The sequence below is a fragment of the Vulpes vulpes genome, chromosome 4 (assembly GCF_048418805.1).
Source record: "Vulpes vulpes isolate BD-2025 chromosome 4, VulVul3, whole genome shotgun sequence".
NCBI classification, from domain to species: Eukaryota; Metazoa; Chordata; class Mammalia; order Carnivora; family Canidae; genus Vulpes; species Vulpes vulpes.
In genome coordinates, this window is record NC_132783.1 from 44,426,532 (window position 1) to 44,449,165 (window position 22,634).

The window sequence follows — 22,634 nt, forward strand, 5'->3', positions numbered from 1 at the left end:
GCTGTCTCCACTATCACTCCCAGCCAGCATCACAGCAGGGCACTCCCTGCAGCCTTTACCATATGGGCTCATGCTTCCCCATCTGACGGGGTATCTGATTCCTAAAGAGACCAAGTTATTAACCAATATTAAAAATACCATATAGGGACACCTTCTTTGTCGATATTTCTTTTAATCACAGAGAGAAATATCTTGGCATCTCCTTCCTCTGCACTTGCAGTCTCAAGACAGGTTAAAACAGTGGTCCTTACAGCCACTTTCAGGACCTCTAACACATCAAGGAAGGCACTTCTTATAGAATTTAGCTTTCTTCTTAGGGTCTTCATATATTGCTAAAAATTTCTCCTTATCTCTAAAAAGTCTGCCCTGATCTCTTCAAAATCATTAGTGCACTAAAAGGAAAAGAGGGGGGAAAATCTCACTTGAAATAACATTACTTCCACATTTCACTGACATCTTTCACCTTTTTAACAATCACATAAAATAACTGGCATTAAAGAAACTCATGCACTACCAAACCTATCATACTAAAAGTATCTTATTTTTCTAAAAGTATCTTAAAAGCAGTTATCTTAAAATCATAAAAAAAGTTTCCATATCCATAGATTTAAGATTTCTTTTAAATTTTAAACACAAAAGACTAAGTTAAAAATAGGTAGCAAGTAAACAAAACACTAGTCACTGTCAGACTCCCAAAACCTTGTTGCTGCTTCACTGATGGGGACAGAAGTCACACTTACATATTTCTTACCATTAACAATATCACCTTCTTGCAAGGGCCGTCTGTCTGGAATCCCATGGCAGATAACTTCATTCACTGAAGTACAACAAGACTTTGGAAAATTATAATAATTCAGGGGAGAAGGATAACAATTTCTTGCAATACATGCCTATAATAAATTAAAATACAGAGAAAATAATTTAGAATGTACAAAAGAAAAAAATTAACCCATATGCAAATGAACCTGATTTTAAAATTTGAAAACTGTGAAAAAATTTGTTGTACCTATGCTAATGAACTTGATATTTTATACTTTAGAAATAGTAATAAATAGTATCTTAAACAATATACACCAGACTGCAAACCAGTTTACTGATAATTGTAAAAGAAAAGCAAATTCACATATTACAAATATTTATAAATATACACAAATATTATATATGATTCTAATTTAGAATTAACTTTTTGTTAAAAATACTTTAAAATAAAATAAAGTATTAACATGTACTTTTAATGTAATTATTTTATATGTGACCAAAAAAAAGGAATACCAACATAATTAAGAGATGATAAAGTACTTACAAATACATTTAATCATTATATTCATATAGAACAACAAAGGTACCTCTAAGAAAATGGTCTGGTTTTCCTTAATCGGTCTTATTTTACTTGGATGTTTTTAATACAGTGAGAGTCATAGCATGTATGATATTTCTTTCCACACTGCTACATCTTCAGACTAATAATCTTTAAACAGCTGCATATAATATGATTCGTGAAATATATCGTAATTTTACTGGCAATTCCACTATTACTAGAAATTTAAATTAAGTTTTCTCAATTACAAAAAAAATTACAACCAATAACTACATGCCTGTCACTTTTCCCTCATTTAATAATATACTTCTACACTTCCCGTAGCCAGTATAAATAGTAGTTTAGAGCACAGCAAACCTTCTTGACTAAAAATGCCAACTCCATCACTTACAAGTTGTGTAACATTAGACAAGTTAATTAACCTCTGCCTCAGTTTCCTTTCCTATACAATGGAGGCAACAATGATGTCTACCTCATGGAGTTGTTGCAGAAATTAAATGAGTTGGTAAAAGAAGCAGGTAAAAGAGCACCTGGGGATGCCTAGTTGGTTAAGCATCTGCCTTTGGTCCTAGGATGGAGCCCCATAATAAGGCTCCCTGGTCAGTGGGGAGTCTCCTTCTCTCTATCCCTCTGCCCCTCCCTGCCATTCCTGCTCTCGAATAAATAAATAAAATCTTAAAACAAAAAGAACATCTTGGCTATAGCAAGCACGCAAAAGGCTGTTAATGCATACTATATATTTTGTAACATATGGAACAATTCCCCCAAATCAGAATTGATACATTTTTTAAATAAAATATTTTACAAGTTGAGTGCCTGAGTGACTCAGGTGGTTAAATGTCTGACTCTTGATTTTGACTCAGATTGTGATCTCAGGCATGTGAGATCAAGTCCCACTGCATGCACACTGGGGCATGGAGCCCACTTGGGATTCTCTCTCTCCTTCCCCCTCTGAACCCTCCTGACTTATGCATGCACAAACACATGTGTTCTCTCTCAGTAAGTAAGTAAGTAAGTAAGTAAGTAAGTAAATAAATAAATAAATAAATAAATAAATAAATTTATGAGCCTTTAAATAGCTCAAGACAGACTGTCAAATTTCCTTTCAAAAAGGTCGCCCCAATTTAAAGTAGCATCACCATGTAAAAGAGTACCAGCTTCATCTCCTCCATAAGGTAGTGTAAATAAACATCTTTAAAATACTTAACTAACGGGATGCCTGGCTGGCTCAACGGTTGAGCGCCTGCCTTCAGCTCAGGGCGTGATGCCAGAGTCCAGGGATCGAGTCCCACACCAGGCTCCCTGCATGGAGCCTCCTTCTTCTGCCTGTGTCTCTGCCTCTCTGTGTGTCTCTCATGAATAAATAAATAAAATATTAAAAAAAAAAAAACTTCACTAATTCAGTAGGTATTCATGATCTGCATTTGTTTATATTACCCTAGGAGGTTTAGTTTTCCATGTGATTTATTAACTAATTATTGCTCTTCTCTTGTGAACAATTGAACAATCTACTCATATAATGTGTGCATTCACTACTACTCACATACTAAGGTCTCTCCATGAGGGACAGGCAATATTGATAAAAAAGATATCCCTATATCATATTTACTACAAACATTTATCTATTTACTTCTTTGTTGCTGTAGCTATGAAAGGTAACATTTTTATACTAATCTAGTTTCAGAAGTTGTATTCTTTTTTATTTCAGAATTTTTAATGTATGGAGTGGTATGATTTATTTACAGCACTATAATTAAACAAAGCACTATAAATTAATAAAATTAATCATTTTATAAAAACTAAACTAAAACATAAAATGTAAGTTTCAGAAACAAGATATTTCAAGCTCACCTCAGACCATATATTACAGATACTTAAAAATGGAAATAAAGATTTGAATATTTTCTATATTTAACAAAATAAAAATCTGCTTTCAAATTAGCTATGTTAATTTGGACATTTTTTTGGACATTCAGAACTTAAGCTTACTTAATTTTTAGAAGCTAATAATGTGAAAAATATTTTCAAAAGGAAAGTTCTTACTAAGTGTACAGCATGATCTATTTCTTCAGTAGTTACACCAGGTTTAATCATGCCAGCAGCAATGTCCAAGACTTCTCTAGCAAGCTGTAAAAGAGAAATATTTAATACACTCAAGAAGAAATGAAATAGAAACAGAAATCTGTACACTTTGTACTATCTTAGATTTTGTAAGAGATTTGTAAAAATAAATCTCACCATGAATATGATAATCTCAAATTTTCATTTTAAAACCATTTGCATTTCTAATGTCCATCAATAAACAGATGTGTATATAAATATATAAATAAATTTGGGCTAACTAGCTTAATAAATAAGCATGAATTATTTCTATGCAAAAATGCATAGCTTACAGAACCTAAACAATAATCAATTGATGGAAGTTAAGTCTTCTCACATTTTTATACTTCCTAGGTATAGGAAGTATTTTTATACTTCCTAGGTATAGGAAGTATTTTTATACTTCCTAGGTATAGGAAGTATTTTTATACTTCCTAGGTATAGGAAGTATTTTTATACTTCCTAGGTATAGGAAGTATTTTTATACTTCCTAGGTATAGTCTCCCATTATCTGCAAGGGTATGTTCCAAGATCCTCTGGATGCCTGAAACCAGACCGTACCAAACCCAACATATGTTTTTCCTATACATATAAATCTATGATAAAATTTAATTTATAAATTTAAGGACAGTAAGAGACAAACAACAATAATTAAACAGAACAATTATAACAATATACTCTAATAAAAGTTATATGAATGTGATCTCTCTTTCTAAAAATGTCTTACTATACCGTACTTACCCTTCTGGTGATGATGTGAGATGTAAAATGCCTCCGTGATGAGATAAGGTGAAGTGAAGGACACAGGCATTGTGATGTAGCATAAGGCTACTATTAACCTTCTGACAATACATCAGAAGGATAACCTGCTTCCAGACCACGGTTGACCACAGGTAACTAAAACCGTGGAAAGTGAAACCACAAACAAGGGTGGGCTACTGTATTTCACAACAGAAGCCTTACCTTAACTTTATAAACAGCCTTAAAGCTTGCCTATGTTATGATGACTTGTGAAAATAAAATGACAAAATATCATGAATACCTGGTTCTTTAAAAAATAGTAATAATAGGGATCCCTGGATGGCGCAGCGGTTTGGCGCCGGCCTTTGGCCCAGGGCGCGATCCTGGAGACCCCGGATCGAGTCCCACATCGGGCTCCCGGTGCATGGAGCCTGCCTTCTCCCTCTGCCTGTGTCTCTGCCCCTCTATCTCTCTCTCTCTCTCTGTGACTATCATAAATAAATAAAAATTAAAAAAAAAAAAATAGTAATAATAATACAACAGGTAAAAAAATTGGCTGCCCACTAAACTAGATTACCTGCCGTATTATTTCTCAAAGAGGCTATCTAAATTATTGAAGTAGAAAACAAAAGTTGCATGAATTATATGCTAACAATCATTTAATGAAAAGTTAGTATGGCTAGCCATAGTCTTACAATGTAACATTTACTACCTTGATAAATCAACAAATCATTGACTTCATGTTTAATTACTTCATGTCCACTTAAACGTTTTAATCCCATGGTGGAAAAATAACTCTTACCCTACATACAAGTCGCATCCCTTCTATATCTTCAGATGAGAGCAATTTAATTTGAGAAGTACCTTTAAGAGCCTGTTCAGATTCAGACATTCCTGAAAAAGAAAATCAGTAAGAAAAGCCAAAATGAATGAAAAGATGTAGTACTTATTAGCATAATTGTCTTCTTGATAACACAATAATCATTTAGCCTTATTATTTAACACAATGATATCTCATCATTTGGAGAGTCCAGGTCAGATACTTTTTAAAAATATTTCCAACATGAAAAGGAAATTGCTAAACAAACTGAAGAATTCTAAAGCCAAACTCCCAAATCTATTAGAAATCAGTCAATATGGAGTACTTATCACATGACAGGCAGTATGCTGATAAGATCAATAAATGATTCACATTTAAAAAGTACCTACAATTTACAAATTGTTTTCATGATCATCAGCTAATGAAGCAATTATATACCAACCAGTGATGAATCAATTATACTCCATGATTTTTTTTAAACAAGAACCTAAATCAGTGTTTTACAAATTGTAGTCTATGACCCTTTAGTGGACCATGACTAATTTTTTTTTTTAAGTAAATGAATGGAAGAGAAAATCTTAGACTAAATCATATAGAGTAGGAATGAGTGCTATTGTGGAATGTTTGTTAATTTACATACACACACAGATCATGTTATAAAATCCATTTCTCAGGGAGCCTTGGTGGCTCAGTCAGCTAAGTGCCTTCTGCTCAGGTCATGATCCCAGAGTCCTGGGATCCAGCCCTGCATCAGACTCCCTGTTCAGCAGGTAGCCTGCTTCTCCCTTTCCCTCTGCTGTTCCCCCCACCCATGCTCCCTGATTCTCTCTCTCTGTCAAATGAATAAATAAAATCTTCAAAGAAAAAAATTTTAAATAAAAATTTTAAAAATGCATTTCATTGTACGTCACAGTCAAAAAAGTTTGAAAAATACCACCCAAACAATCTTCACTAATAAAATTAGCTTAATTCAAGTTATTTACACACTTAAAAAGTGTTACAGCCAGTATAATAATTTCAAAATTGACAAAAAGAATATAACAAACCATGAACTAATCTTTTTTATAAATGATATAAAAATCCAAATAAAGTATTATCAAACAGAATCCAAAAATCATAAAATACAGCATGACTTAAACGAGATTCCTATTAGAAGCACAAGGATAGTTCTATATTAACACATCTATTCATATAATTCATCAGAGCCACAGATTAAGAGAGGAAAAATAAATGATCATCTAGAAAGAGAATTCTGATAACATGACCAGTTATCACCTTAACATGACAAATACAAATCTCAAGTTATGAACCATCATCATGGAATGTCCACTTGTCAGCAGTATTAGTATTAGCAGTATTAACAATGTTCTGACAGTACTAACAAATGTCATTAAACAAGAGAAAGAATAAAATGTATAAAATTAGAAAGAAAAGAACTAAATCTTCATCATTTTTAGAAATAATTATGTGTCCCTAAAACAAGGGAATACCTGGTAAATAACTAGAAATACGAGTGCAGCAAGCTGGCAGATATATCAGATAAACATATCAAAGTCATATCAATTATTGATAAACATCAATTAACATATCAATTAACTTCCTCATATACAAACCATTGCTAGGAAATACAAAACATACTATTCACAAGAGTAACTAAAAGAGATAAAAGTCTCCGGGATAAATGTAACAACAACAACAAAAAACCTAATGAAGAAAAACTGAAAACCCCACTAAAAGACATAGAAGGAGACAAAGTAGAAAAACAATATTCTTGGGTAGGAATACTCAAAATTGTAAAGGTGTGAATTCTTCCAATATTAGTCTATAAATTTAATGTTATCCTAATAAAAAATGGTAACAGGATATTCTGGGGAACCAGACAAACTGATTCTAAATTTCACATGGAAAAAATAAATTAATTAAATAATTAAATTAAATTTCACACGGAAAAACAAACCTACAATACCAAAAAAATTCTGAAAAAGAGGAAAGGTGGAGGCAAAAAGGCTTACCAACTATTAAAACATTATATAGCAATAATAATTAAGAGCTTGGCAATGAGGGGCACCCAGGTGGCTCAGTAGGTGAAACGTCTGCCTTCAGCTCAGATCATGATCCCAGGGTCCTGGGATTCAGCCCCTCATCAGGCTCCCTCCTCTGTGGGGAAAGTGCTTTTCCCCTCTCCCTCCACCCTTATTTTGCTTTCTCTTGCTATCTCTCTCAAATAAACAAAATCTTAAAAAAAAAAAAAAAAATAGAGTTTGGCAATGGCACATGATTAGACAGATGAGTTAAAGAAACAGCATAGAAACCAAAAACAGACCCAGATGTGTGATAATTTACTATTAAGACACAGATTGCATTTTAAATCAGTTAAAATACAGCTGATATGTTTAAACATTAGTCATATGATAACTAGATTATTTTTCTGAGAGAAAAATTAAGTTGCACCCCTATTTAACTCCTCATAGTAATTGTTAGAGGGATCAAAAATCTTATCATACATAAAAAGTGAAACCATGAAAATAGTGGAAGAAAAGAGGAGAAATATTTCTTCAGTTTCTGAACCAAAAAGGTCTGTCTAGGTCATAAAGCCAGACACCCTTAAAAGAAAACACTTGTAAGTTTTATTACAGAAAAATGTTGAAAGTTTGTCATACATATAATGCTACAAAAGATAAAATGTAAACGTTCATTTGGGAAAAAACATTTATAACGCATACATAAAAGGACTATTTTTCCTAATATACAAAAAGTACTTATAAGTCAGTACAGAAAAAACTACTAATCTAACCGGGGGAGGAAAGGCTAAAGATATGAACAGATCAAGAGAAAGAAAAATACGAATGACCTTTTAACATATAAAAAGATGCCCAACCTTAAAATTTAAAAATATAAATTATAATAACAATTACCACAAATCATAAAACTTGGCAATATTCTATACTGGGGAAAAATATATGAAAAGAAATCCCCATATGTTTTTAAAGAGAGTAACAAATGGCAAAATGGTGAAATTTGTAGTCTCTCTCAAAATAAAAAATGCATGCATCCTTTGATCCACCTATTTACATTAGGCAATTAACCAACAGAAATACTCTCACATGTTCACAAAGATGTAATGGTTACTGCAGCCAAATTGTGAGAAGTAAAAACCTAGAAATAAACTAGCTATACATTAGTAGAGGCCTGATTTGATGAACTATGATGCATCTCCAAAATGGAATACACATCGGTCATTGAAAAGAAAGAAGTGGACTTATTTAGAATGTTATAGAATGTTTATAAGAAATATTAAGAGGATATAACAAGGTGAAAAGGTGTATATAGCGTGTTTCTTTAGTGTGTAACTGGGGGTGGGCAGACATAAAATATCTCTGGAAAGTGGTGCAAGAAACCGTTAAGAGACATTAATTACCTCTGGAGAGTAGGACTTATTTTTCACTGTGTAACATTTTATCCTATTAGAATTTACCTTATCTATGAATTTTTTAAATACAAATTAAAACTATATGCAAGAATATTAAGTATAGAGCAATGAAATATACATTCTTAACAGTATGCTACCATTCAGACTGTCCTGTCCTTCAATTCCTCTGGAAGTGGGGAACTTAACTCAATTCTAAAATTATGTTCATGGGGCATTTGGATGGCTCAGTTAAGCAGCCAACTCTTGATTTCAGCTCAGGTCATGACCTCAGTTTCTTGAGATTGAGCCCCGAGATGGGCTCCATGCTCAGCCAGGGAGTCTGCTTGTAGATTCTCTTTCCTCTCCCTCCTCCCCTCCCACTGTGGAGCACACTCCCTCTCTTTTTCTATCTCTAAAATAAATAAATAAATCTTTAAAAAAATAAAATTATATTTATAAGTTAGTACATCTCCCCACTTCTTAGAGAATAAAGCAAGCATAGCTTAGTATATTAAACCACATAAAAATGCTAATTCTCAACATATCAGACATGTAAAATCAGTCATCTCACATAGTCCAACTTAAGCTATATACACAGGCCCTAAGGTCAGACTGCTCCACTAATTTGTGCTGCAAAATACCTACTGTCTCTGGGTATCTCAGGCACCCATCCATCTATAAAATGGAGAAGACCATGGAACCCAACTCAGGAGTGGTCAAAGTATTAAATGGAGAAAGGAACACATGTAAGGAACCTAGCACAGTGCCTGACACATGGTCATGAAAAAATACGGATCAGGTACAGAATCATAATCATCCTTACTACTATTTCTATTACTGCTATAGCCCAGCCTTTGTAGTCAGACATTCAATCAAGGCCTCCACAATCTGTTTTTTATCTAAATAAATACTACAAAATTAAGGTAGGAGAATATGTTAAAATCAAAACAATTTTTTAATCTAGAATTTGATATAACAACACAAAATACATTATGTTGAATGTAGCCTTTAGCAGCTGCATAAACAATGTTTTCAGAATTGGGCAGATTTCTAAAGGGAAAAAAGAATCTTTAATTGTTGCAAATGTTCTAGTGTGTCTCAGAAAAACATGCTTACATTTACTGGAAATCCATCACTGAAAAATTTCTATAGAAAAGGCACTCCTTTCCTTTGCAGTAGTCACCAAACCCACAAACTGAAAAATGAAGAATCAGCACAGAATTTACCTAAAGGGTGATCAGCATAATCTGGTCTTTGAATATAACTTGGCACTGGCCTTGTTGGCATCTAAAAACATCAAAGAGGTTAGTTAAAACCAAATCTGAAAGTAACTTTCATTATTAAGATTTTTACTAACAAAGAAAAAAAGTAGGGGAAAACACACTGAACATAAAAGTTCCTATCATATAAATGGAAAACAAGATTTAAGTGACATCTTAAATATCCTATCTATTTCATGGAAGACCAAACTTTACTTTCCAAGTGGTTAATGCCACTCCCTTAGGATATTTAAGAAAGAAAGGAGACTGGATTTAAGATGATACATACAAACAAGGTGCCCATGTTACTCCAAACAAACCGGCAAACCAAAAACAAAAATAAAATAATGTCTTGAGGTAAATATACATCAATATGCACCTGGCCATTATCTCTGGAGGTAGAATTAAAGAGACTTTCTCATGTATTCTATATTTTTCCAAATTTTAAAAATTAAATATATATTCCTTTTGTAAAAAGAAAAACATCAGTAAACAGTTTTTAAATATTTAAGGATTGCAAACAGATTTCAACTTCAGTCAATTCCTATTCCTGAAGTCTACCTACCAAGAACATAGGAAGGGCTGGAAGTGGCAGAAAAGCCATATCTAAATTAAGAAGGAAATATATCCTGCTATAAAAAAAAAAGGAAAATAGTAATATACACTATCACTGTGTTGGCCAGAAAATATCTACCTCTTTCTTTTTTAAGATTAAAGAGTTTTTCATTCTTTCACTAAAAATTTTTTCTGCTTTGCCCATGACTGTCAATTATCCTAAATGCCAAATAATATATCATAAAAGCTAGAGAGCTAGAATGCAAATTTAATATTGATTATATAACTTATAATTGGAATACAAAATACATGCATCATTTTTAGGAAACTGGAAATTGTGCAAATTGATTTAAAAGAATGTAAAATTTTGGGCACCTGGGGTGGCTCAGTCAGTTAAAAGTCTGACTTCGGCTCAGTTCTCAATCTGAGGGTCCTGGGATTGAGCCCATTATTAGGCAACCTGCTCAGTGGGGAGTCTGCTTCTTCCTCTCCCTCTGTCTCTTCCCCTGCTTATCCTCTCTCAAATAATAAATAAAATCTTTTAAAAAATGTAAACATTTTATTACCTTATTTACTCACCAGTGGATAATGTGGTCTGAGTTTACCAGTGTATCGATAGCCTGCCCATGGATCAGTGTTAATATCACCTTCTACAGTCCAGGAAGACACTTCTCGCTTGGCCTTTTCATCTTCTGGAAGGTGGACAAGACAAGAAAAAAAGAGAAAGAATACTTCAATTGTCAAGCTACTGAGCACCAGAATACTTTATTATCACTTGTTTGGAAACCAAGCCACAGAGCCCAGGCATAAAAATCTAGCAAACTTCCACCCCAACCTAAATCACCAAAGCTGCTGCTTTCTTGCTATGTTCACCAACCCTATGATTTCCCAAAGATCCAAGTGTCTTGGGAGCTTTTAAAAGGCCCGAGCTAGACATATTCTAAGATTTTATACAGTATCAAATAAGAATAGCTGGGATGTGTGGGTGGCTCAGTGGTTGAGCATCTGCCTTTGATTCAGATCGTGATCCCAGGGTCCTGGGATAGAGTCCCACATCAGGCTCCCCACAGGGAGCCTGCTTCTCCCTCCCCATATGTCTCTGCCTCTCTCATGGAGAAAGAGGAAAGAAAGAAAAGAAAGAAAAGAGAAAAGAGAAAAGAGAAAAGAAGAAAAGAAAAAGAAAAGAAAAGAAAAGAAAGAAAGAAAAGAAAAGAAAAGAAAAGAAAAGAAAAGAAAAGAAAAGAAAAGAAAAAAGAAAAGAAAAGAAAAGAAAAGAAAAGAAAAGAAAAGAAGGAATAGGAATAGATCACAGAACTCCTTTTCCAAGAAAATGCTAAATGTATTCTCTCTACAATGTCAATTTATAGAAGGCCCAGTTTTTGAAATATAAAATCTAAGCCTAGGCAAAACTTCCCAACTGAGAGCAGATGTTATAAATGGATTCTGTGCTCTTACTAAAAGAACAGATTCTAAATAATTCCACAGCAAATTTAAAATAAAAAACAAAAATTTCCCACTTAGCTGACAAATAGCTTTCAGACAAATATTTCAAAATGCTTTGAAAATTTTATAGTCAGGATCCCCGGGTGGCTCAGCAGTTTAGTGCCTGCCTTAGGCCCAGGGCATGATCCTGGAGTCCCGGGATCGAGTCCCACATCAGGCTCCTGGCATGCAGCCTGCTTCTCCCTCTGCCTGTGTCTCTGCCCCTCCCCCATGTGTATCTTTCATGAATAAATAAGTAAAATATTTTTTAAAAAAGAAAAAAAATTTTATAGTCATCATATGTCTTTTTCAGGAAAGGAATAATAAGAAGTAGGAAACTCAAAGATAAGAGGAGGGAACCATCAATAGAAAATTACTGAAAACTCAGTAGAAAATTAAAAATCACACGCACTCACTCACTCACTCATTCCTACCAGGTTAGTTATTAATACATAATGTTGTATTCACAGAAATACAACTAAGAATTCTTTGCACATGGAACAGATCCTCAATGATATCTGATGTCAGCACTCTGACTGCATCTCATATCCACAAAGTAAAACAGAAATAACCTAAGACTTTTTTTACACAGCAGGAAATCAAATCTCTGCTACATCAAATCAACCTATACACCTTCCAATGCATACTGATCTTCTCCTGTTTACTGTTAAGCTATCATACCTTTTAAAAGTCAGACTTCACATAATTTCTGAAGTGTATAAGAAAATTAACACTCCCTTAGGGCATCCCTGGGTGGCTTAGGGCATCCCTGGGTGGCTCAGCGGTTTGGCGCCTGCCTTCGGCCCAGGGTGTGATCCTGGAGTCCCAGGATCGAGTCCCACATCAGTATCCTTGCATGGAGCCTGCTTCTCCCTCTGCCTGTGTCTCTGTCTCTCTCTGTGTGTGTCTCTCATGAATAAATAAAATCTTAAAAAAAAAAAAAAAAGCCCTTTAAACAACGTAAACATACAAAAGGGGGAGAAGAGAGAGACTCATATAATGCTAAGATAGAGAGGAACGGTGAAGTGGGTGAAGGAGATCCAAAGGTATAAACTCCCAGTCATAAGAGAAGTCAGTCCTAGGGATGTCAAGTGCCGCATGGTGACTAAACTTAACAACAAAAAAAGACAATCTACACTAACGGACTCCTCATCTTGCAGAAGAGGAAAACAGGCAACATGGCTCAAATGAGCAGAGACATACAGGAATGCTGTTTCCCAGTCCAGTATCCTCTCTGCAGAGCCCATCATCAACCTGAGATTGAAAGGAAGTTGAGGTACAAGTGACAAGAATGAAAAAATACAGCCAGTCTATGCACATTACTTTGGAAGAGAATACAATTATAATATTACATATGAAGTAGAGAAATAGTAAAGAATAAGACTAAAAAATAAGAGTAAGAATAGCAAAGGAGGGACGCCTGGGTGGCTCAGCAGTTTAGTGCCTGCCTTTGGCCCAGGGCATGATCCTGGAGTCCCGGGATCGAGTCCCGCATCAGGCTCCCCGTGTGGAGCCCCGTTCTCCCTCTGCCTGTGTCTCTGCCTCTCGCTCTCTGTGTCTCTCATGAATAAATGGATAAAATCTTAAAAAAAAAAAAAAAAAGCAAATAAAAAGAAAAGTTCTCTCATCCTCCTGAATTTTAGATCCTCCTCCCCTCTGGAGTTGAAGAAAACCACCATGAACACGAATGTCAATAGGAAAAACATCTCGCATCCCAGGACAAAAATGAACTCCATTCATCACACCTTGCCTTGGGTCAAGGATTACAGAAAACAGTTCCAAATGCAGGCCAACTGATGCCTGCTTCAATTATCACTGTATCAAGTGCTTTGTCTGAAACATGAACGTCAAGAATAATTTTCATCTGAAACACAGAACAGAACAGCCATCAAGATGTAGGCTTCTGGGTCTGATGCACTCCTGGGGACTTGTGAAGGGAGAAGAAAAGATGTACAATCTTTCAAAGCTTCCCGCTGATCTGCATTTGGGCCCTTCCACTACCTATTTTCAAAAGAGAATTAAAAGCAGACCTCCAACAAATAACTAATTCAAAGATCTCTAAACAAGTTAAGACTCAATTATGGTGGGATGCCTGGTTGCTAGGCGGTTAAGCGTCTGCCTTCGGCTCAGGGCATGAACCTGGAGTCCCAGGATCAAGTCCCACATCGGGCTCCCTGCATGAAGTCTGCTTCTCCCTCTGCCTGTGTCTCTGCCTCTCTCAGTGAGTGTCTCTCTGTGCGTGCCTCTCATTTTATCTTTAAATCAAATCTTAAAAAACAAAAGACTCAATTATGGCAATTTCTTTTCTAATCTCCATGTATAATTTACTTAGGGAAATTTACACTTTAAAAGTAAGTTAGTTGACATATTAGCATCAATTTGATCCAACCCTAAATGCTAGACCAGTTAACAGATACCTAGTAAGCATGAACTGTACTGAGGAGTCAGTTACAAAGTCACATACGAACTGGTCTTTATCAAAACAGAACAGTGTAAATAAACATCTGTAGCTGTCTTTCAAACATTACAATGCAAAAGGGTCAGCCAGGTACACTGTGGGTATTGTGGGATATACACAAGATGTGGCCCAAGGCATAGCACACCCAGGCTTCCTTCTTGAACAAAGTCCTATGCAGGGTGCCTTCTCCTACTCAGCTGACACAGAAGAACTGCACATGTCTAAGCTTTGTCTGGGACAGGATTTTCTGATCACAACCCTGACTCAGTTCTTCCAGAGATGATTATTAAACAATTGTTGAGCACGTACGAGGCATCGTACATAGGCTAAGAACTTTATGTGGATTGATTTATTTAATCCTCACAACAAACCTAGAATTTTAGCATTCTGGAGATAAGGCTTCACTTAATTCATGTTTACAAAGCTTGGTGGAACCAGTTCTAAATGATTACGTAACACCTTCTCTCTGCAATCCCAAAACCAAGCATATTAGGTGAGGAGGTATAGAGAAGTAGAATAAAAAAACTTATGTAGTTTTGGGCTGGGACGCCTGGGTGGCTCAGCAGTTGGGCGCCTGCCTTTGGCTCAGGTTGTGATCCCGGGATCCAGGATCAAGTCCCACCTTGGGCTCCCTGCAAGGAGCCTGTTTCTCCCTCTGCCTATGGCTCTGCATCTCTCTCTCATTCTGTGTCTCTCATGAATAAATAAATCTTTAAATAAATAAATAGATAGATAAATAAAGTTTTGGGTTTTTTTAAAAATAGAGTTTTCATATCATGCTTTTGGCTATTCAAAGATATTTATAAAGTCCTTTTACTGACACACACTGAATGTGTCAGTGATAATCTAAAAAAAGTGACAATCTAAAACATACTATATTATTAATAACAACTTTCACAGATCAGACTAAAAGCTAATGCTACTGGGACACCTGGGTGGCTCAGTGGTTGAACATCAGCCTTTAGCTCAGGGTGTGATCCCTGGGTCTTGGGATCGAGTCCCACATCAGGCTCCCCATGGGGAGCCTGCTTCTCCCTCTGCCTATCTCTGCACCTCTCTCTCTCTGTGTCTCTCATGAATAAATAAATCTTTAAAAAAATAAAAGCCAATGCTACTGTGTGCGTTCTGACAGAAGATACATGTTGGAAGTATACATCAAGCGAGTATCAACACTATGTGCAAAGGCTTTGCAATCTAAGTGGTCTTCTTCACCAGGATACAGGAAAAGTAAATTCTGCCCTTGAGTCATTTCTTTAACTCACAGTTGAAATTTTCCTAAGGCCTGATTAGCTTCTGCAATCAAAACAACTCCAGGTCCAGATGGCTTCACTGGTAAATTCCACCAAATATTTACAGAAAAAAGAATACCAATTGTACACAATCTCTTCTAGAAAAGAGGAGGAAACATCTTCCATATTATGAGTCCAGGATTACTCTCATGCCAAAACTAGGCAAAAATATTAAAAGCAAATGACAGACCAATATCCTGCACCAATATAAATATAAATCAGGCATCCTTAATTAGAGATAAGTATGCATTACAGTGAAAAAAGAAAAAAAAGAAAGAAAAGAAAAGAAAGAAAAGAAAGAAAAGAAAAAAAAGAAAGAAAAGAAAAGAAAAGAAAAGAAAAAGAAAAAGAAAAAGAAAAAAGCTGGGTATATCATCTTCATGAAATGAACTTCATGTTACATGTTATCTCACTATTGTTTCTTGGAATAAGATGCGATCTTCTAATATGCCCTTGGTTCCTTGCCAGCCCAACATTCTTTTCCCTTGATCCCTTTCCAGATACTAGTCTTACCCTGGATACCAACCTTCTCCACACCATTCCCTCCTCTAAGTCTCTCATCTATAATGGTATAATCAGAGTCTACTTAACAGGGTGTGAAAGATATAAGGCAGGCCAGCTGATGGCTGTCTCTACCCAATACAGCCCAAAGGGATCAAGAACAGTACTCACTCACCAAGAAAATCATCCCAAAAGATTCAAAAGGGCACTATCTAAAAGATGGCACCACAGTAAAATGCAATGAGTAAAATGCAAAGTTTCAGTTGAAAACAGTAATAATTATGTTCTTTTTACTTAAGGGGCATTAGCTGTTTAATTCTCTTGGAGTGTAGGTCATAATGGCTCTTAATTTCCCATAGGAAACCAGTATTAAAGAAACACACACTCAGGGTCATACTGTTTGTATGTTGGTTAAGCATCTGCCTTCAGCTCAGGTCATGATCCTGATGTCCTGGGACTAAGCCATGAATCAGGGTCCCTGCTGAGTAGGGGAATCTGCTGCCCCCTCCACCTCTCTCCCTGCTCATGCTCGTTCTGTCTCTCAAAAATAAATAAAATCTTAAACACACACACACACACTTCAATAAGTTAGCAAATGCTTGGGGTAGATATCCATTCTAAGCTGTTTTACTAACATACTATTTCACCTCAACCCTTCACTTCCCTATGCTTTAACTGCCTGGATATAAAATGTTAATAACTGGCTCAACTCTAAAAATATCTAACACATTAGAAATGCAGGACTTAATGTGTGACTGAATAAATAGCATTATTGAAACCAACTTCTACACTTTGATCTGAAGTAACAAATCCTGCTATTTATGCTTTCTTAAATTCTCATTTATTCATGATCCTCCTTCCTCATCTCTAACCACATTTCCTTCCACAATAACCTAGCATTTCCATTCAATGTACACTTCACCTCATAGAGCCACAGAAAATGTCTTTTTACACTTTCATTTCCCTTTCCTTCAAATGGTAAATTGACCTCGATGAGATTTTATGATAGATATATATAATCTACCTATGTTTATTAAACCAGCAAATTCCTAAAAAATACACAACTAGATGTATAAAAAATTACCAAGATCAGTAGGTTGAAACAGAAACTTTATACCAAGAACCATGTGCTGTCTGCCAAGCTTTCATTCATCAGGATGGCTATGTTGTAAGACTAGAAAGTCATTGTCAGTTTTCAGGTAACTGTGTGGACTTGTCTTAGGCCCTTAAGGCAGCCCACTAATGACATGAATTTACAGAATGATTAAGTAGCTAAAGCAGAATAGGTCATGTGAATTGGTGATAGATCTATGTGGCTGATAGCAATAGCTAAGAAGTAGCTAATAGTTTCACTCTGTGGTGTCTCAGAAAGTAACTTCAAAAAGAAAAATTGAACATATGGCTGCAAATAATAATATTAAAACAAAAAACAAAGTAATAAAATTTTGAAAAGTAAACAAAAACAAAGAAATCGGGCTAAATTTCGAAGCCAGACAGCTCATGTGCCCCTGCCTACAACACACAAACCCTTCTAGCAAAGGAAAGCAAGTGCCGAAAAATGAGGACATTCTCAGGTACTTTTCAAGAAAGATTCATCTATCCTAAAAACCATCTCATGTTTTCACATTACATACAAGATTAACAAAGAGATCACTCAGCCACATTTTATTTACACAATTACATTTTACACAATTTACACAATTACATACCACAAAGAATAAAAAATTTTAAAATACATGCTAATTCTAGCTCTTGGGATTATACTTTCAGAAACCCAAATACATATTTTCAGAACTGGAAGACTTCTAGTTTTCTGCATAAAACCCAAATCTAAGACAAATAGTACAGAGATGTGTGATTTTACTTACTTGCTTTCTTATGTAGTAACTTGTGAGTTGCCCAACTTCCTTTAAAACATTCCTAAAAGAGTAAACAAGAAAATCAGCGTCAGGTCTCCCTTAATCAGAGACATTTAAGGAATACTGTACGTAAGAAATAAATGTTGGAATCTCTGTGCATTCAATATTTGGGCGAGCTTAAGAAATGGTGATATCTATTTAAAAATTGAGATACTTCAGACAAGTAAGAAACATTAGCCTATATTATAAAGAGTAGTCACATAGTTATATTTCAATTTTATGTCACCAAATTATTTTCGAAATTATTAGGAAAATGAACTCAAGTAATAAACTGAATTCAAATAATGAACTCAAGCAATAAATTAGAAAAATGAATTCAATTAAAGATCTTATTTATGCTTTCATTCTTATAGTATTTCCATCAAAGAATTTAAAATTATTCAAACAAATCATTACAACTACTAAGAAAATTCACAAAGTCCTACAAATGTTTTGACTTTGCAAATATAAAAGAGTAACTAACATATAAGAAAAAAAGCTAAAAACATAACTGAAAGCACCCCTAGAACTATGCAGTGATCAAACCACATGACATGAGTGATGCTACATGATCACATGAGTGATGCTACAGCTCCTCCTCTCCCTCACGGTTTGTCTAAGGGCTCTGAGGAGCTAGTTTCTCCTTTCAGGGCCAGAATCTCCTACTTCCCTTTTCCTCTCCTTGTATCTTTCAAAGCCTGCCAACTGCTAAGTTAAGAAAACGCAGGTCATACCTATTGCCTCCTACTGCAATGTTAAGCCTCAACAGACTTCAAATGTGTAAAAAGATATCTGCAACATTCAAGACTTTTTTCAAAGTTGGTAAAAAGACCAGTTCTTCGCCACCCTGGAGTTCTAGGAAACTAGTTTAAAAAAAAAAATTATCTATGATTCTGCCAGAAGAGGTATTGTGATTAATTGGAAAGTCCCAAGAACTGAAATGGGAATAAGTTATTTCTTCACCTATTCAGCATAAGAAAACAAAGGTAAAATCAGTGTTAAACAGTAATTTGAAGGCAACCATAATGAATAACTATAAGTTATCATTTACTGAATATGTGCACTATATGCCCACCTCTCCTTTCATCCTCACAAAAACCTTGCAGGGCAGATGGCATTATTCCCATTTTACACATGACAAAACTGAAGCACAAATAGCTAAATAATTTACTGTCATATAACAGAATCACACCTGGCAGAACAAGAACTCAAACTCAGGCTTACCTGACTAAAGGTCATGCTTTCCCACTGCTTTAGTGTGTGGATGGGTAGGTGTGTGGGGGTGTGTGGAGAGTTTGTACTCAATTCAAAACATCAATTTAGCATCAAACTCAGAACTAGAAAACATTCAATTAAGCTCTACCATCACAAAGTCTAAAATTTTATCTTTAAGGGGTCCCAGGAGGCTCAGTCAGTTGAGCATCTGACTCTTGATTTTGGCTCAGGTCATGATCTCAGGGTCATGGGATTGAGCCCCGAGATGGACTCCACACTGGGCATGGAGCCTGCTTAATATTTTCTCTCTCCCTCTCCCCCCACTTGTGCTCACTCTCCCTCTCTCTCAAAATAAACAAATCTGAAAAAAATAAAATAAAATTTTATTTTTAAATCTAGGAAGCAATGATAACTACTAACCATTTTCATGGGTCCTCAACTGCCCTATCAAGTGGGGCAGATATCTAGGTGACGATAATATAGCAGATTAGATGAGATCATGTAAATAACACATGGGAAAGTAGATAACCAAGTGTCTAGTACCTAGCAAGTATCAAAATATGGGAATCCCTGACATCCCAGTGCTTATGGCTATGCCTGGCATTGAACAGGTTTTCTCAGTATATGATAAGAGAATGAACAAAAATTAATGTGATCATATACATACACAAAGCCTTCTTCCTGTTGTCGATGGAAATGTTCTCATCACCTTCCAGGACCAAGCTGCCTACTCCACAGACATTCTCCCCTCCCTCTCACACCAACAGAATCCTCCTATAGCACAGTTGTAATGGATCCTACAAAAAAACATTCCCAGCCTCGATGATACAAATGGCCTCATGACCTAACCTGGCCAAAATCTCAACCCAGTTGTCAGGTGGGGCCTCTGGAAAGCTTCTTAGAAAACAGGCACCTATTTTCTCTTCTTTGCCCTTTCCCAGCTTCAAACCAAGACGCTGGCTGAAGCGAAGTGGCAGTCTTGTGACCACAAGGCATCAAGCACACCCCAAGAAGCCTGGATCCCTAAGGACTTTGTGAGGCTGCTGTTCCAGTCTCAAAATACCTACCTCCAGACTCCTCATCATTAAAAATCTCCATACTTGGACCCTTGGGTGGCTCAGCCAATTAAGTGTCTGCCTTCCACTCAGGTCATTGTCCTGAGGTCCTAGGATGGAACCCCGAATCAAGCACCCTGCTCAGCAAGCACTCTGTTTCCGCCTCTCCCGCTGCCCCTCCCCCCTGCTTGCTCTCTCTCTCTCTCAAATAGATAAATAAAATCTAAAAAAAAAAAAAAAAAAAAAAAGAACATGATATAAAACAAAACTCCACACTTTTAGTTTTGGAAGATATATTAGTTAGAAATTGCATTGGATTGAGACACTTGGGTGGCTCAGTCAGTTAAGCATCTGCCTTTAGCTCAGGTCATGATCCTGGGGTCCTGGGATTGAGCCCTGTGTCAGGCTCCCTGCTCAGTGGGGAGTTGGCTTGTCCTTCTGCCTCTCTTACCTGCTGTGGTCTCTCACTCAAATAAATAAAATCTTTAAAAAAAAGAAACTGCATTGGATTATGAGAAATAAAATCTCAAACAACCATGGCATAAAAACAAATCAATCACTCCACTGTATAGTAACAGACTAAAAGGCAGGGGTAGGGGTAGGGGAAAGGGCCACTGGATAAAGATGGCCATAACAACTACAGTAGGTTGAATGATGGCCACCCAGAGACACCAGGTTCTAATCTCTGGAACCTATAAATATCACCTTATTTTGAAAAGGGGTATTTGAATGTGTGATTAAATTAAGGGTCTTGTGATTAGGGAGATTATCCTGGTAAGCCCTAAATGCCACCATCATGAGTGCCCTTATGAGAGAGGCAGAAGGAGGCTCACATACACAGAAAAGGAGGGAATGTGGCCAGAAGGGTACAGATTAATGTGGTAGAGCCTCTGGAGGGAGGACTGCCCTGCCACTGCCTTGATTTAGGCTCAGTGGAACTGAATTTGGACTTAGACCTCCCCAACTATGAAAGAATACTGCTGTTGTTTTATGCTACTCTGTGGCAATTTGTTACAGCAGCCACAGAAAACTAACACAGTAAAAAACAAGACACTAGGGCACACCAAAAGAATGAATCCAATTAGGGCACTGAGGGTGAAGGACTAATTACAGTCTTCTTGAAGCTTTTTCTGCTTACTGTACTTATTCATGGGGTCAACTCCCCATTATGCACAGTAATTTTTAAATAAGATCAGCCAAAGCACATGACTTACTTTAAGAAGCTTAACTTCAATCGGTATTTCAATCTCATCTCTTCCTTTCCTTTCTAAACTGTTCATCATCATGGATAAGACTGGCAAAAGTGATGAGACAGACTGGAATTTCCCTTGTTTCTCATTCTTCCAGCCTCACGGCAGTAGGCTATCAACAAGGAAAAACATCAGGGATGCAGAAGGAAGGGAGTAGAGAGAAACGGTCAGAGTGGGTCCTAGAATGCCAGTCTAAGAGTCAGCCAGGCCCAGAGGCAGAAACCCACCAGGGCTGCAGGCTCAATGTACCAATGCTATTCTTCAGTTGAAGGCCTTGACACCAATGCTTTCATACTAAGTATGCTTGGTATAATTTTCAATTAATTTTCAGTATGCCAGCTTAAGATAAATCAACCGAATGTCTACCCAATAAGACCCATGTATGGCTAAAGTGGCTTATACATTATCTAGGTGCTGGTATGTCCAATACTGCATCACTGCTGTAAATAGTCTACCCTGAAAAAAATTAAGGACAGATTTTTGCTCCATCACATACACCCCATTCTCCAAAATCCTAAGGTACTCCACTTGTTATGGAAGCACCGGCACAGCACAATTTGCACCTTCAACTGGCTAGCATTTTTCCTGCCATCACTAAAATTAGAATATAAATCAGAAGAAAACACGTCAAGAACAATAGAGAAAAAACTTCTGGACAGAGCAGGGTTATCAAAAGAGGACTCTTAGGTACTCTTCAGCTCCACAAACCTTGGATTCCATCTTTTAAGTAATTATATAAAAGAAGTTCTTAAAAAATTGTGATTATCTCAAAGTTAACCTCCTCCTCCCCCCTTCAAAGTAGAGCAAAATGACAGAAGGCTGAAAATAAAGAGATGGCATTTTTGAAAAAAAAAAAAAAAAAGGTATTTAAAACCAATGAGTCTGCAGCATCTGGCTGGTTCAGTCCATAGAGCATAGGAGTCTTGATCTCAGGGTTGTAAGTTTGAGCCCATACTAGTTGTAGGGATAACTTATAAAAAAAAAAAAAAAAAAAAAAAAAAAAAAAAAAAAACTTAGAAAAAAAAACAACCAACAAATCTAACATCTGGATAATAAAAGTTTCAGAGAGAAAAGGGAGAAGAGAGACCTTAGAAATAAAGTTTTCTGTAACTAAAAGACAGTAGTTTCTAAACTGAAAAGACTCCCAAAGGATAAATCTTAACTTGCCCAAGGCATACCATATGTAATTTCCTAATACTGGGGTAGAAAAGCTCTAATAAGCTTCCAGAGAAAGGGGGGAGGGCAAAAATATGTAAAAGATTATGAATCCCATGGCAACAAACT

The 22,634-nt window shown here is 36.1% G+C and overlaps 1 protein-coding gene across 2 annotated transcripts in view; it reads right to left on the reverse strand.

Annotated features, from left to right (window-relative positions):
- The window catches only part of METAP1 (methionyl aminopeptidase 1), a 68,324-nt gene that overhangs the window by 14,959 nt on the left and 30,731 nt on the right, over positions 1–22,634 (reverse strand). The window contains exons 2-8 of one of the 2 annotated variants that reach the window (XM_026015636.2): positions 21,315–21,462; positions 17,801–17,852; positions 10,782–10,894; positions 9,615–9,675; positions 4,962–5,053; positions 3,362–3,445; positions 752–890 (exon numbers count right to left, since the gene is read on the reverse strand). In XM_026015636.2, the coding sequence (XP_025871421.1) occupies positions 752–890; positions 3,362–3,445; positions 4,962–5,053; positions 9,615–9,675; positions 10,782–10,894; positions 17,801–17,852; positions 21,315–21,386 (613 nt within the window). In that variant the 5' untranslated portion in view covers positions 21,387–21,462. The remainder of the gene's footprint in view (positions 1–751; positions 891–3,361; positions 3,446–4,961; positions 5,054–9,614; positions 9,676–10,781; positions 10,895–17,800; positions 17,853–21,314; positions 21,463–22,634) is intronic. The other variant, XM_026015635.2, reaches the window with a different exon arrangement.